This window comes from Scyliorhinus torazame, chromosome 15 (assembly GCF_047496885.1).
Source record: "Scyliorhinus torazame isolate Kashiwa2021f chromosome 15, sScyTor2.1, whole genome shotgun sequence".
Taxonomy (NCBI): domain Eukaryota; kingdom Metazoa; phylum Chordata; class Chondrichthyes; order Carcharhiniformes; family Scyliorhinidae; genus Scyliorhinus; species Scyliorhinus torazame.
In genome coordinates, this window is record NC_092721.1 from 202,870,694 (window position 1) to 202,882,463 (window position 11,770).

General features: G+C 54.9%; 1 protein-coding gene across 14 annotated transcripts in view; it reads right to left on the reverse strand.

The window, feature by feature from the left end:
* Nucleotides 1-11,770, reverse strand: part of pde2a (phosphodiesterase 2A) — a 698,440-nt gene that overhangs the window by 137,403 nt on the left and 549,267 nt on the right. For all 14 annotated transcript variants that reach the window (XM_072477464.1, XM_072477463.1, XM_072477456.1 and 11 more), the window contains one exon: nucleotides 8,750-8,813. In XM_072477464.1, coding sequence (XP_072333565.1) covers nucleotides 8,750-8,813 — 64 coding nt within the window. The remainder of the gene's footprint in view (nucleotides 1-8,749; nucleotides 8,814-11,770) is intronic.

Here is an 11,770-nt window from a genome sequence, read left to right on the forward strand (position 1 = left end):
AGTGACTCCCTCTTTAACCGGGGTCCCTGATGGAGCGATTCCCTCTTTAACCGGGGTCCCTGATGGAGAGAATCCCTCTTTAACCGGGGTCCCTGGCAGAGAGAATCCCTCTTTAACCGGGGTCTCTGGTGGAGAGACTCCCTCTTAAACCGGGGTCCCTGGCAGAGAGACTCCCTCTTTAACCGGGGTCCCTGATGGAGCTGACGAATGTGATATAAAATAGTTACTTTAGAGATATTAGTTAATGTAATGTAGAAATAAGCCACTTTGATTCTGGCAAGTAGAGACAAAGGATTTTAGACCGCATGGAAAAAAGCAGGAAGAGGTGTGTCTATGAGAGTGATGCTGAATTGATAGGGGCCGGAGAAAGGGATTGGAAGAGAGCCAATCAGAATAGATCAAACAGGTCAGGAGGGACATAGGATGACCTATGGGTGTCGAGTATGCGAAACTTGATGCCATTTGAGTGTATCAGTACTGATCTCTTTGTCTGGGACATTCACTTAGTCCCGGAGCTGCAGAGAGCAACATGTTATCTGTATCACTGTGGACTAAGTTTAGCTTGCAAGCTGAATAAAATAACTAACATTATACTTGCAAATCCATCTCGACTTTTATTGAGGCCAGACTGACGGATAAAGAAATTTGGGATTCAACAGAGCAACTCCCTCTTTAACCGGGGTCCCTGGCAGAGAGACTCCCTCTTTAACCGGGGTCCCTGATGGAGAGAATCCCTCTTTAACCGGGGTCCCTGACGGAGAGAATCCCTCTTTAACCGGGGTCCCTGATGGAGCGACTCCCTCTTTAACCGGGGTCCCTGATGGAGAGACTCCCTCTTTAACCGGGGTCCCTGATGGAGCGACTCCCTCTTTAACCGGGGTCTCTGGCAGAGAGACTCCCTCTTTAACCGGGGTCTCTGATGGAGAGACTCCCTCTTTAACCGGGGTCCCTGATGGAGAGAATCCCTCTTTAACCGGGGTCCCTGACGGAGAGAATCCCTCTTTAACCGGGGTCCCTGATGGAGCGACTCCCTCTTTAACCGGGGTCCCTGATGGAGAGACTCCCTCTTTAACCGGGGTCCCTGATGGAGCGACTCCCTCTTTAACCGGGGTCTCTGGCAGAGAGACTCCCTCTTTAACCGGGGTCTCTGATGGAGAGACTCCCTCTTTAACCGGGGTCCCCGATGGAGAGACTCCCTCTTTAACCGGGGTCCCTGATGGAGCGACTACCTCTTTAACCGGGGTCTCTGGCAGAGAGAATCCCTCTTTAACTGGGGTCTCTGGCGGAGAGACTCCCTCTTTAACCGGGGTCCCTGATGGAGCGACTCCCTCTTTAACCGGAGTCTCTGGCAGAGAGACTCCCTCTTTAACCGGGGTCCCTGATGGAGCGACTCCCTCTTTAACCGGGATCTCTGGCGGAGAGACTCCCTCTTTAACCGGGATCTCTGGCGGAGAGACTCCCTCTTTAACCGGGGACCCTTTTATGGGCAGCACGGTAGCACAGTGGATAGCACTGTGGCTTCACAGCGCCAGAGTCCCAGGTTCGATTCCCTGCTCGGTCACTTTCTGTGTGGAGTTTGCACGTTCTCCCCGTGTGTGCGTGGGTTTCCTCCGGGTGCTCCGGTTTCCCCCCACAGTCCAAAGACGTGCAGGTTAGGTGGGTTGGCCATGATAAATTGCCCTAAGTATCCAAAAAGGTTAGGAGGGGTTACTGGGTTACGGGGATAGGGTTGAAGTGAGGGCTTAAGTGGGTCGGTGCAAACCGATGGGCCGAATGGCCTCCTTCTGCACTGTACGTTCTATGTATGTCCTATGTATGTCCTATGTAAATGCCGATTACCTGCCCAATGGTGCTCCTGGTAATGACATGGCTGCTGTTGTTGTTACGCTTTCCCTGGAGGAGGTCATTTCCCACATTTTTAAACGTTAGTCCTTATCCCCTGGAAGCCAGCCAGCGATCGGCATTTGTGGCTGACATTGATGAGAGAGTTGTGAGAGCTGCCAGGGATCCTCTCACACACATGAACGGTGGTGGCCATGGGGTGAGCTGTCGCACATTTGGTGGCTCCCGCGGATTTCTTTCGGTCTTTTCCCCGCCTGACGGGTGAAGTGTTTGAGAGCAGGAGGTGCAGGAGTGCCGGGGGAAGGTTTTACTCCTCTGGTGTGGCTGGTGGAATGATCCACGGGGTAGGAGTGGGACAGGGAGGAAAGGGCTTGCTGGATGTGTGTGTTCTTTAAAGTTTTTGATGGTGGGTTGTTGTGGTGGGTTGTTGGGGAGGCAGGTTGTTCTGTGGGGGGGGCATAGAGGGTGAGGGTACCTTTTGTTACTCTTTAGGGATGCATGGTTGTGGGGGGGGGGGGCGGGGGCCTGATGGAGGTAGGCAGCTCGCAGGCCTTGGGCGGGGGCTACCATGCTAGCTGGGCGGGCTAGTTAACAGGAGTGAAGAGGGGGGTTGCCGGAGGCAGGCACGGGGGCGGGGGGGGGGGAGCGGGTTCTTTGATTAGACGGTGGGGGGGGGAAGATTCCTGACAAGGGTGTGGTGGACACCTGAGGGTGGGCTTGGAGGGTCACGTGACATGGGCCGGGGGCTGGCTCAACAAGGCATATGGCTGATCGACAGGGGAGGGCAGCCTCCCAACCAAGATGGTCACGTGGAACATGAGGGGGCTGAATGGGCCGGTCGGGTGGCCGCGTGTATTCGCTCACCTGAGGAGTCTGTAGGCGGACGTGTCCTTTCTGCAGGAGATGCATTTGAAGATAGGCGACCAGACGAGGTTGGGGAGTGGGTGGGGCAGGTGTTCCACTCGGGACTACACACGACGACGAGGGGGGGGGGGGGGGGTGTTAGTGAATAAGCGGGTGCCGTTCAAGGTGGGGAATATAGTGGCCAATCCGGCAGGGGGGGGGGTAATATGTGATGGTGAGTGGAACGTTGGAGGGGATGCCATTGGTTCTGGTCAACATCTACACCCCAAATCGTGATGATGTAGAAGAGGCCGGTGTTAGGGAAGATTCCTGACCTGGACTCGCACTGGTTGATTATGGGGGGGTGGATTTTAATACGGTTATAGAACCGAGCTTGGACCATTCGAGTCCCAAGTGGGTGGATTTGTGCGTGGCCCGGTGGAGGCAGCGCCCGCGGTGGAGGCTGGATGTGGGTTGTTAGCGGATGAGGAGCTGTGTGAGCAGGTGAAGGCCGCCATTGTGGGAGGTACTCAAGGCAGTGGTTAGGGGGGAGTTCATTTCAATTCAGGCGCACAGGGAGAAAGCAGAGCATGTAGGCAGCACAGTAGCACAGTGGTTAGCACAGTTGCCTCACAGCTCCAGGGTCCCAGGTTCGATTCCCGGCTGGGTCACTGTCTGTGCGGAGTCTGCACGTTCTCCCCGTGTGTGCGTGGGTTTCCTCCGGGTGCTCCGGTTTCCTCCCACAGTCCAAAGATGTGAAGGTTAGGTGGATTGGCCATGATAAATTGCCCTTAGCGTCCAAAAAATGTTAAGTGGGGGATACTGGGTTACGGGGATAGGGTAGATACCTGGGCTTCAGTAGTGTGCTCTTTGTAAGGCCCGGTGCAGACTCAATGGGCCAAATGGCCTCCTTCTGCACTAAATTCTATGATTCTATGTGGAGATGGCAAGGCTGGTGGATGGGATTTTGAGGGTGGACAGGAGGTATTTGGAGGCGCAGGAGGAGGCAGGGCTGTTGAAGGAGAGGCAGAAGCTCCTGATGGAGTTTGGGTCAGTGTCCGCGTGGGAGGCGGTGGGGCAGTGTACGAGTACGGGGAGAAGGCGAGCAGAATACTGGCCCACCCGCTGAGGAAGCAGGAGGTGGCGAGGGAGATTGGCAGAGTGAGGGATGATAAGGGTAAGATGGTGATGGACCCGGAGGGGGTTGGCGTGTTTGAGGTGTTTTATAGAAGGTTATACAAGTCTGGGCCCCCGTCTGGGAGCGTGTGTGTGTGTATGGGGGCGGGGGGGGGGGGGGGGGGGGGGGGGGGGATGTGGCGGTTTTGGACGGGCTGCAGTTTCCCACAGTAGAGGAGGAGCTGGTTAAGGGACTGAGAACCCCAATTAGGTTGAGGGGGGTGATGGACGGTATGGGGGCGATGCAGGCAGGGAAGGCCCCAGGGCCGGATGGGTTCGCAGTGAAGTTCCATAAGAAATTGGGGGCGGACCTGGGGCCAGTGCTGGTGGGGGCGGATAATGAGGTGAGGGAGAGGGGGGAAACTCCCCCATACCCAATGTCTCCGGCTTACATCTCCCTGATATTAAAAAAAGACAATTATCCGGAGCAGTGCAGGCCGTACCGCCAATATCGTTACTGAACGTTGACGCCAAGTTATTGGTGAAGGTGTTGTCCGGGCTGGTGGAGCAGATAGAAGTGGATTTTACGAAGTGGGATGTGTTGCCGTTGTCGCTGGCTGGGAGGGTGCAGACAGACCGTAACAATTACAGTGCCGCCAATGTTCCTGTTCGTGTTTCAGAACCTTCCAACCTTCGGCCCTTCGGCGTTTTTTTCAGAAGTTCAATCCGCTGATCTCTGGGGGAAGGGAGTGTGATCTGCGGGTGAGGAGGGCTTCGCTGGATCGGAGGCGAGGGGGGGGGGGGGGTGGGGTGGGCACACGCACTGCCGAACGTGATGAATTCCTTCTGGGTGGCGAGTATCGCTTTGGTTAGGAAATGGGTGGTGAGGGAGGTGCCGGCATGGAGTCGGATGTAGGGGAGCGAGTTTGAGGGTTTTGTTGTCTGCGCCTCGGCTGTTCTCGCCAACCAAGTAGGCCGAGGGCCAAGTGGTGATGTCAACCCTCAGGGTGTGGGTCAGTGGAGGCTGGTTTGGGACTGGAGAGAGCCTCGGTGTGGGCCCCGATCTGCAATAACCAGATGTTTGGGCCGGGGGTTGGATGCGAGGCTTTGGGGGTGACGGTGAGCAGGGATCAAACGGATTTGCCAATCTGTTCATTGGGGGAAAATCTGCAAAGTTGGAAGAAGCTCGCCCTGAGGGGGTCGGCTGATGGGTTCACTCGGAGGTGGAAGCTGTTTGTTGATTTCTTTAAGGTGGTTTGATGGGTCAGCCGGGGGGGGGGGGGGGGGGAAATGGGGGAGTAAGGGGGTTAAAATGGGGAGGCGGGAGTTGAGGAAAGGGTGGTGTAACGGGGAGCAGGAGGGGGGCAGTGGGTGTGGGCTGTTTCCAATGTTGTTGGTTGTTCTGCTTTTCTTTGTTTATATGAAAATTCCTTGAATAGAATATATTTTTTTTAAATGAAGGAAGACCTCGCCTTGGTCACAAGCCACCTGTGCATTGAGTGAGCAGGAGGAGGCCATTCGGCCCATCGATCTGCATTGGCTCGCTGAAAGAACTTTCTACCGAGTCCCAGTCCTCCGCCTTATCCCGGTAACCTTGCACATTCTCTCTTTTCCGTTAACAATAACCCCTGTGAAGGCCTCGATCGAACCTGCCTCCACCACCCTCTCTGGAAGCTCATTCCAGACTCGAACCATCCTCTGGACGAAAAAACCTTTTCCTAACGTCAATTCTTCTCCTGTTGCCCATCTTTGAATCTGAGCTCCCTTGAGTAGGACCAGTTTCTCACTATTTACCCCCTCCATATCTTGAATATCTCTATCAAGTCTCCTCTCAGCCTTCTTTTCTCCGAGGGAAGCAATCCCGACCTCTCCAATCTATCCTCATGGCTACAGGTTTATCCCCGGAATAATTCTTGTGAATCTCCTTTGTACTCTCTCCAATACCTTCACATCCTTCAAGTATTGGGCCCAGAACTGGACGCAGTCTGTAGATGAGGTCTAACTAGTATTTTATACAAATGCAACATGGCCTCCTTACTCTTGTACTCAATGTCCCAACTCGTAAAAGCTAAGACACTATATGCTTTATCAACGGCTCTCTCAACCTGCCCTGTCACATTCAATGATATATGTACACACACACCAAGGTCCCTCTGTTCTTGCACCTCCTATAGACTTTCCCTTTAGTTCATTTCTGTCTCTCCATATTCTTCCTGCCAAAATGAATCACCTCATGCTTGTCTGTCCAATCCGTCAATAGGTCTATGCCCTTTCGAAGTTCGGGACAAGACTATCCTCATCACAGTTGTCAACGATTCCAATCTTCATCCTCAAAATTTAAAATCATGGTGTGTCAGACAGGTCTCCTGATGATTCCCGGAAATATCCGGAGGGGCTGACGTTGAGAGTGACCCTTAGTTTCACTGTCACTGGCAGGGCATGGTGGGTGCGTGGGGGGGGGGGGGGGGGGTGGTGATGGATTGTGGCTCCAGTTGGTGCTGGTCCATTGATCTGTCAACATGTCACAGCCAAGCCTCGATCAACCTTCGGCACTGGTTCTCGGTCATACTGAGGTAGGATGTCCCAGGTCGGCACACTCGTCCCTCAGGGCAGTACCCGCTCGTTCTGCCTCTCCTCCTCCTTACTGTGCAGGGGGCAGATGGCGTGCGTGCGAGGGTGCCATGTCCGCCTTCCACCTTCCTTTGCGCGACGCGTTATCTGTCCTCCTCCGGCACAAAGTCAGTTGGCGGCAAACCGATTGCCCTGTGAGACCAGAGTGCCCACCCTCGCCCACCCTTGGGAGGACAGGTTGGGATTTACTTTGTGCCACTTCTGGAGCACGGAATATCATTTTCAAGTAAATTCCATGGGCGTCACCCACTCCTCTAATGAATCCAAGGAAAGATACCAAGTTGGGATCTGCTCTGGCCAGGTCCGCCTTGCACAAGCCGGGTTCCACGCTCCCAGTTTCCCAAAATCCAACCAGCGTAGAACCAGGTGCTGATTTAAATTGCGAACTGCCTCATGTAAAACGTGTGAAATGAGTCCTGCCCCCACGAAGACGAGGATTGCCGTGTGCGGCGGGTGGGATTTGTGATTTTCGGGCGGTTCCGCTGTAGTCGCCACGACAGAGTGGCTCTCCGTCATCGGGAAAATCCGGGCCTAGCATGCAGGCTGAGGATAGGATGCTGCAACATTTACCCCATGGGGACAGATTGTCAAATGAAAAGCAAGACGTGAATTTATATAACGCCTTGGCTGCGAGTCCCCGTTTGGGAGACTTTCTCCCGCGGGAGATGAATCGTGTTTGATTTGCATTCGCACTCGGTGCTCAGATGCAATTCACCGCGCCTTGCCATGAAAACTCATGCTTGGCGAGGATTGCGAGGGATTCCTTCGCGAATCCAGCTCTCCAGCTTCCATCTTGTGCGGGCAGCCCGCCAGCGAGGTCCGGCCGCTGGGCTCCTTCACCACCCCCTTCCCCCCCCCACCACCACCACACCACCATGGGACTTTCTGGGTCACACCCCTCCCCCACAGTTCGTGGGTGACCTGACCCCCCCCCCCCATAACGCTCCCCCACAAGAGAGTCCCACTGCAGAGACCCCAATCAGAGACCCCCAAAAGAGAGCCGCCACCAGACACTCCCACATTACAGAGACACCAGAAATTCCCCCATGAGAGACCCCCTGCCAAGAACCCCCATGAGAGAGACCCCCCTCATGAACCCCCCCCCCCCCAGGAGAGAGACCCCACCATGACCCCCCCCCCCCATGAGAGAGACCCCCACCATGAATCCCCAAGAGAGATACGCCCACCATGAACTCCCCCATGATAGAGACCCACACCAGGAACCCCCAATGAGAGAGACCTTCCCGCCATGAACCCCCCCATGAGAGAGACCCCCACCAGGAACCCCTGATGAGAGTGCCCCCAACAGAGACCAAGCTCACCAATGGTGGTCTTCAAGGCAGGGGTCTTTCTTCTGCTGGGGGGGGGGGGGGGGGAAGTTCTGGTGGGGGTATCTTTTATGGGAGGAGTGGGCTGGGGTGGGCAGGATTTGCATTGTGGTGGCCCTCCGATGAACTTTGGGGGCAACTCCCTCAGAGACTTACCCCCTTGGCCCACCGCGAGGGCCGCGTCGGGGGGCACGCTGGGAAATACCTGCACCAATTCTCCCCCGCTAGAATCCCAGCCCAGAGGCCGGGAGACCCACCCGGAGCTGGAAAATCCGGTGCCCAGCCCGTTAATAGGATTAAAATGGGCCAATTTGACCCATCTGCAAATCCTCCCACTGGCGGGGAGGGTCATGAACCTCGATGATGCTGCCAATGAGGGACTGGAGCATCGGAACAGGATCGCCGCCATTTTTTTTGGCCAATGCTGGATTCTTGGCTGCATCAGGAACTCTGGGTGGCAGAGGATCTGGCCCCTTGCACACGATCAGAACACATCAATGCCCTTTACAGCCAATGAGGTATTTATGAAGTGTTGCCACTGTTGTAAAATGGGAAATGTAGCAGCCAATTTTCACAAGATTCCACAAACAGTAATGAGATAAGGACTGGAAATCTATTGGTTGGGGGATAATTACTGTCCAGGGCACCAATATCTCCTGCTTTTCCTCAAAATAGCACTGTGGGATCTTTCAAGTCTACCTGCGCTACCAGCTAGTTTATACCCGGCTGGTCTCCTGATGAACCCTGGGAAGTTCCTGAGGTACAGAAGTGGGAAAACGGGGAACAGGGCCTCAGTTTGATATCCCACATCGAGAGGCAGCACTTCCTCAATACCCGGCGGAATGGGTCAGCCTCCATTATGGGCCCAAGTCTTTGGAGTGTGATTAGAACCCACAATACCTGCTCCAGAGGGGAGCGGGTACTCCCCCACCGCGTCCCACTGGCACCGTGGCATTGTGGTCGCAAAGCCCCGTGGTTGTCAGACTCACCTCTCTGCGTTGGTCAGGTTGCGTGCTTCCTGGATGATCTCTTGCAGCAGGACTGAGACGTTATCTGAAAAAAGGCCAAAAGTCAGCGACTGAGGGGCAAACTTGTCAAAGAGAGGCACTCCCCATCTCAAACGATTTTTAAAAAACATACATTGCAGCCTCTCGGCCGGAGCCATGGAGGTTACACCTCAGGTGCCTATTCCCCTGCCTCGAACCCCTTTCCATCAGGTCAGCAAATTACTCAACCGCCCTCGAATCATTCAACCAATTACTCTAAATCTCTGCCCCCTGGTTATTGACCTCAATGCCTACAAAATTAGGTCTACAAAATTATGAGAGGTATGGACAGGGTGGATAGCAACAAGCTTTTTCCAAGACGGGGGGTGTCAATTACAAGGGGGTCATGATTTCAAGGTGAGAGGGGGAAAGTTTAAGGGAGATGTGCGTGGAAAGTTCTTTACGCAGAGGGTGGTGGGTGCCTGGAACGCTTTGCCAGCGGAGGTGGTAGAGGCGGGCACGATAGCATCACTCAAGATGCATCTAGACAGATATATGAACGGGCGGGGGACAGAGGGAAGTAGATCCTTGGAAAATAGGCGACAGGTTTAGATAAAGGATCTGGATTGGCGCAGGCTGGGAGGGCCGAAGGGCCTGTTCCTGTGCTGTAATGATCTTTGTTCAATGGAAGTAGATTCTGCCTAATTTACCATGTTGATTTTCTTATCCGATGGGATGTGGTGTTGCTGGCTTGGCTAACACTTGTTGACCTTCAACTGAGTGATTTGCTGGGCCTTTCCAGGGCGCAGCTAAGAGTGATCCACATCGCTGTGGGGTCGGGAGTCACATGTAGGCCAGACCGGGTAAGGACGGCAGATTTCCTTCCCTAAAGGACATTAGTGAACCAGATGGGTTTTTACAATAATCGATGATAGTTTCATGATCACCGTCACTGAGACTCGCTTTAAATTCCAGATTTATTAATTTCACCAGATGCCATGGTGGGTTTTGAACCCATTAGCCTGGGGCGTGGGGATTACTACTCCTGAGACACTGCCATTACCCACCGCTGTTTGTACCCACCCCCTGCCGCCACTTTCGAGGCTGCTCAATACACCTCAATTAACCCCCCCACCCCCACCCCCACCCCCAGCCTTCTCGGTTCTGAAGATGCTTGAACCTTCCTTCATGGTGGACCCCACGTCAAGGTGTCACTGCACCATGAGGAGGCCGAGATCGGAAAATCTACACTGTCAAAGACAAACAGCCAGGAGCGGTTGGAAGAACATGAATAGCTTTCAATAACAATCAGATGGAAATGATGTTCCTCTTTATCGGAGTGGTAAGGCATTAGCATAACATGAACAAATAAATGAAATTTCATCAGCCTCTTCACAGCTCCAAGCGCAGGGTAACCAAAATAATACAAATGAGACAATATGAGGCTGACAAACCCAATGTATCGCAAAATAAAAGAAAGAGCTCCTAGCGTCTCCCAGATAGAGGCCGTATCCCAGCAAGGTGCTGGAGAGACGTCAGTAGCTGGAGAATAAGGTCAAATATTAAATACTATTGGATACCTACCACCGACGCACAGTGGCAGCCGTGTGTACCATCTATAAGGTCCATTACAGTAACTCGCCAAGGTTCCTTAGGCAGCATCGTCCAACCCCACAACCACTACCATCTAGAAGGACAAGAGCAGCAGATACCTGGGAACCCCACCACCTGGAGGTTCCCTTCCAAGTCACTCACCACCCTGACTTGGCAATATATTGGCCATTCCTTCACCGTCGCTGGGGCAAACGCCTGGAACCCCCTCCTTAACAGCACAGTGGGTATACCTACCATCTAGACGGACAAGAGCAGCAGATACCTGCGAACCCCACCACCTGGAATTTCCTCTCCAAGCTACACATGGTCCTGACTTGGGAAAATATCAGCGTTCCTTCACTGTCGCTGGGTCAAAATCCGGGAACGCCTTCCCTAACAGCACTGTGGGTGTACCTACACCACAAGAAGGCGGCTCACCACCTCAGAATGAGCCCATAACCCCAACAGTCCACCTGCAGATAGACCCTCGGGGGTCTGATCCCCCGGCCAAGGTGGTCAACACAGAAGGGGCGGGGGGTTGAACATGGGTTGCCAACGCTCTCCAGGTTTGCCCTGGAGACTCCACGAACATGGGCGGGATTCTCCGCAATCGGCGCGATGTCCGCCGACCGGCGCCAAAAACGGCGCAAATCAGTCTGGCATCGCGCCGCCCCAAAGGTGCGGAAGCCTCCGCATCTTGAGGGGACGAGCCTTAACCTTGAGGGGCTAGGCCCGCGGCGGACTGATTTCCACCCCGCCAGCTGGCGGGAAAGGCCTTTGGTGCCCCGCCAGCTGGCGCGAAACTGACTTTGCCGTGCGGCGCATGCGCGGGAGCGTCAGCGGCCGCTCACGGCATCGCCGCGCATGCGCAGTTGAGGGGGTCTCTTTCGCCTCCGCCATAGTGGAGACCATGGCGAAGGCGGAAGGAAAAGCATGCCCCCACGGCACAGGCCCGCCCGCGGATCGGTGGGCCCTGGACGCAGGCCAGGCCACCGTGGGGGCACCCCCCCCCCGGGGCCAGATCGCCCCGCGCCCCCCCCAGGACGCCGGAGCCCGCCCGCGCCGCCTTATCCTGCCGGTAAGAGAGGTGGTTTGATTCTCGCTGGCGGGACAGGCATTCCAGCAGCGGGACTTCGGCCCATTCGGGCCGGAGAATCGCCGGAGGGGGGGGGGTTCCGCCAACCGGTGCGGTGCGATTCCCGCCCCCGCCGAATATCCGGTGCAGGAGAATTCGGCAATCGGCAGGGGCCGGATTCACGCTAGCCCCCGGCGATTGTCCGACCCGGCGGGGGGTCGGAGAACTGAAGACTGATCTCCGGGATACAGCCAGGGAGAAAGGTAACGGAAATTGGGTTTTTTTTAAATTCCCTTTGATCATTTTGTATTTAATGTAAGAAAACAAAGTGAAAAATGGTGGAGGAGACGCAAAAT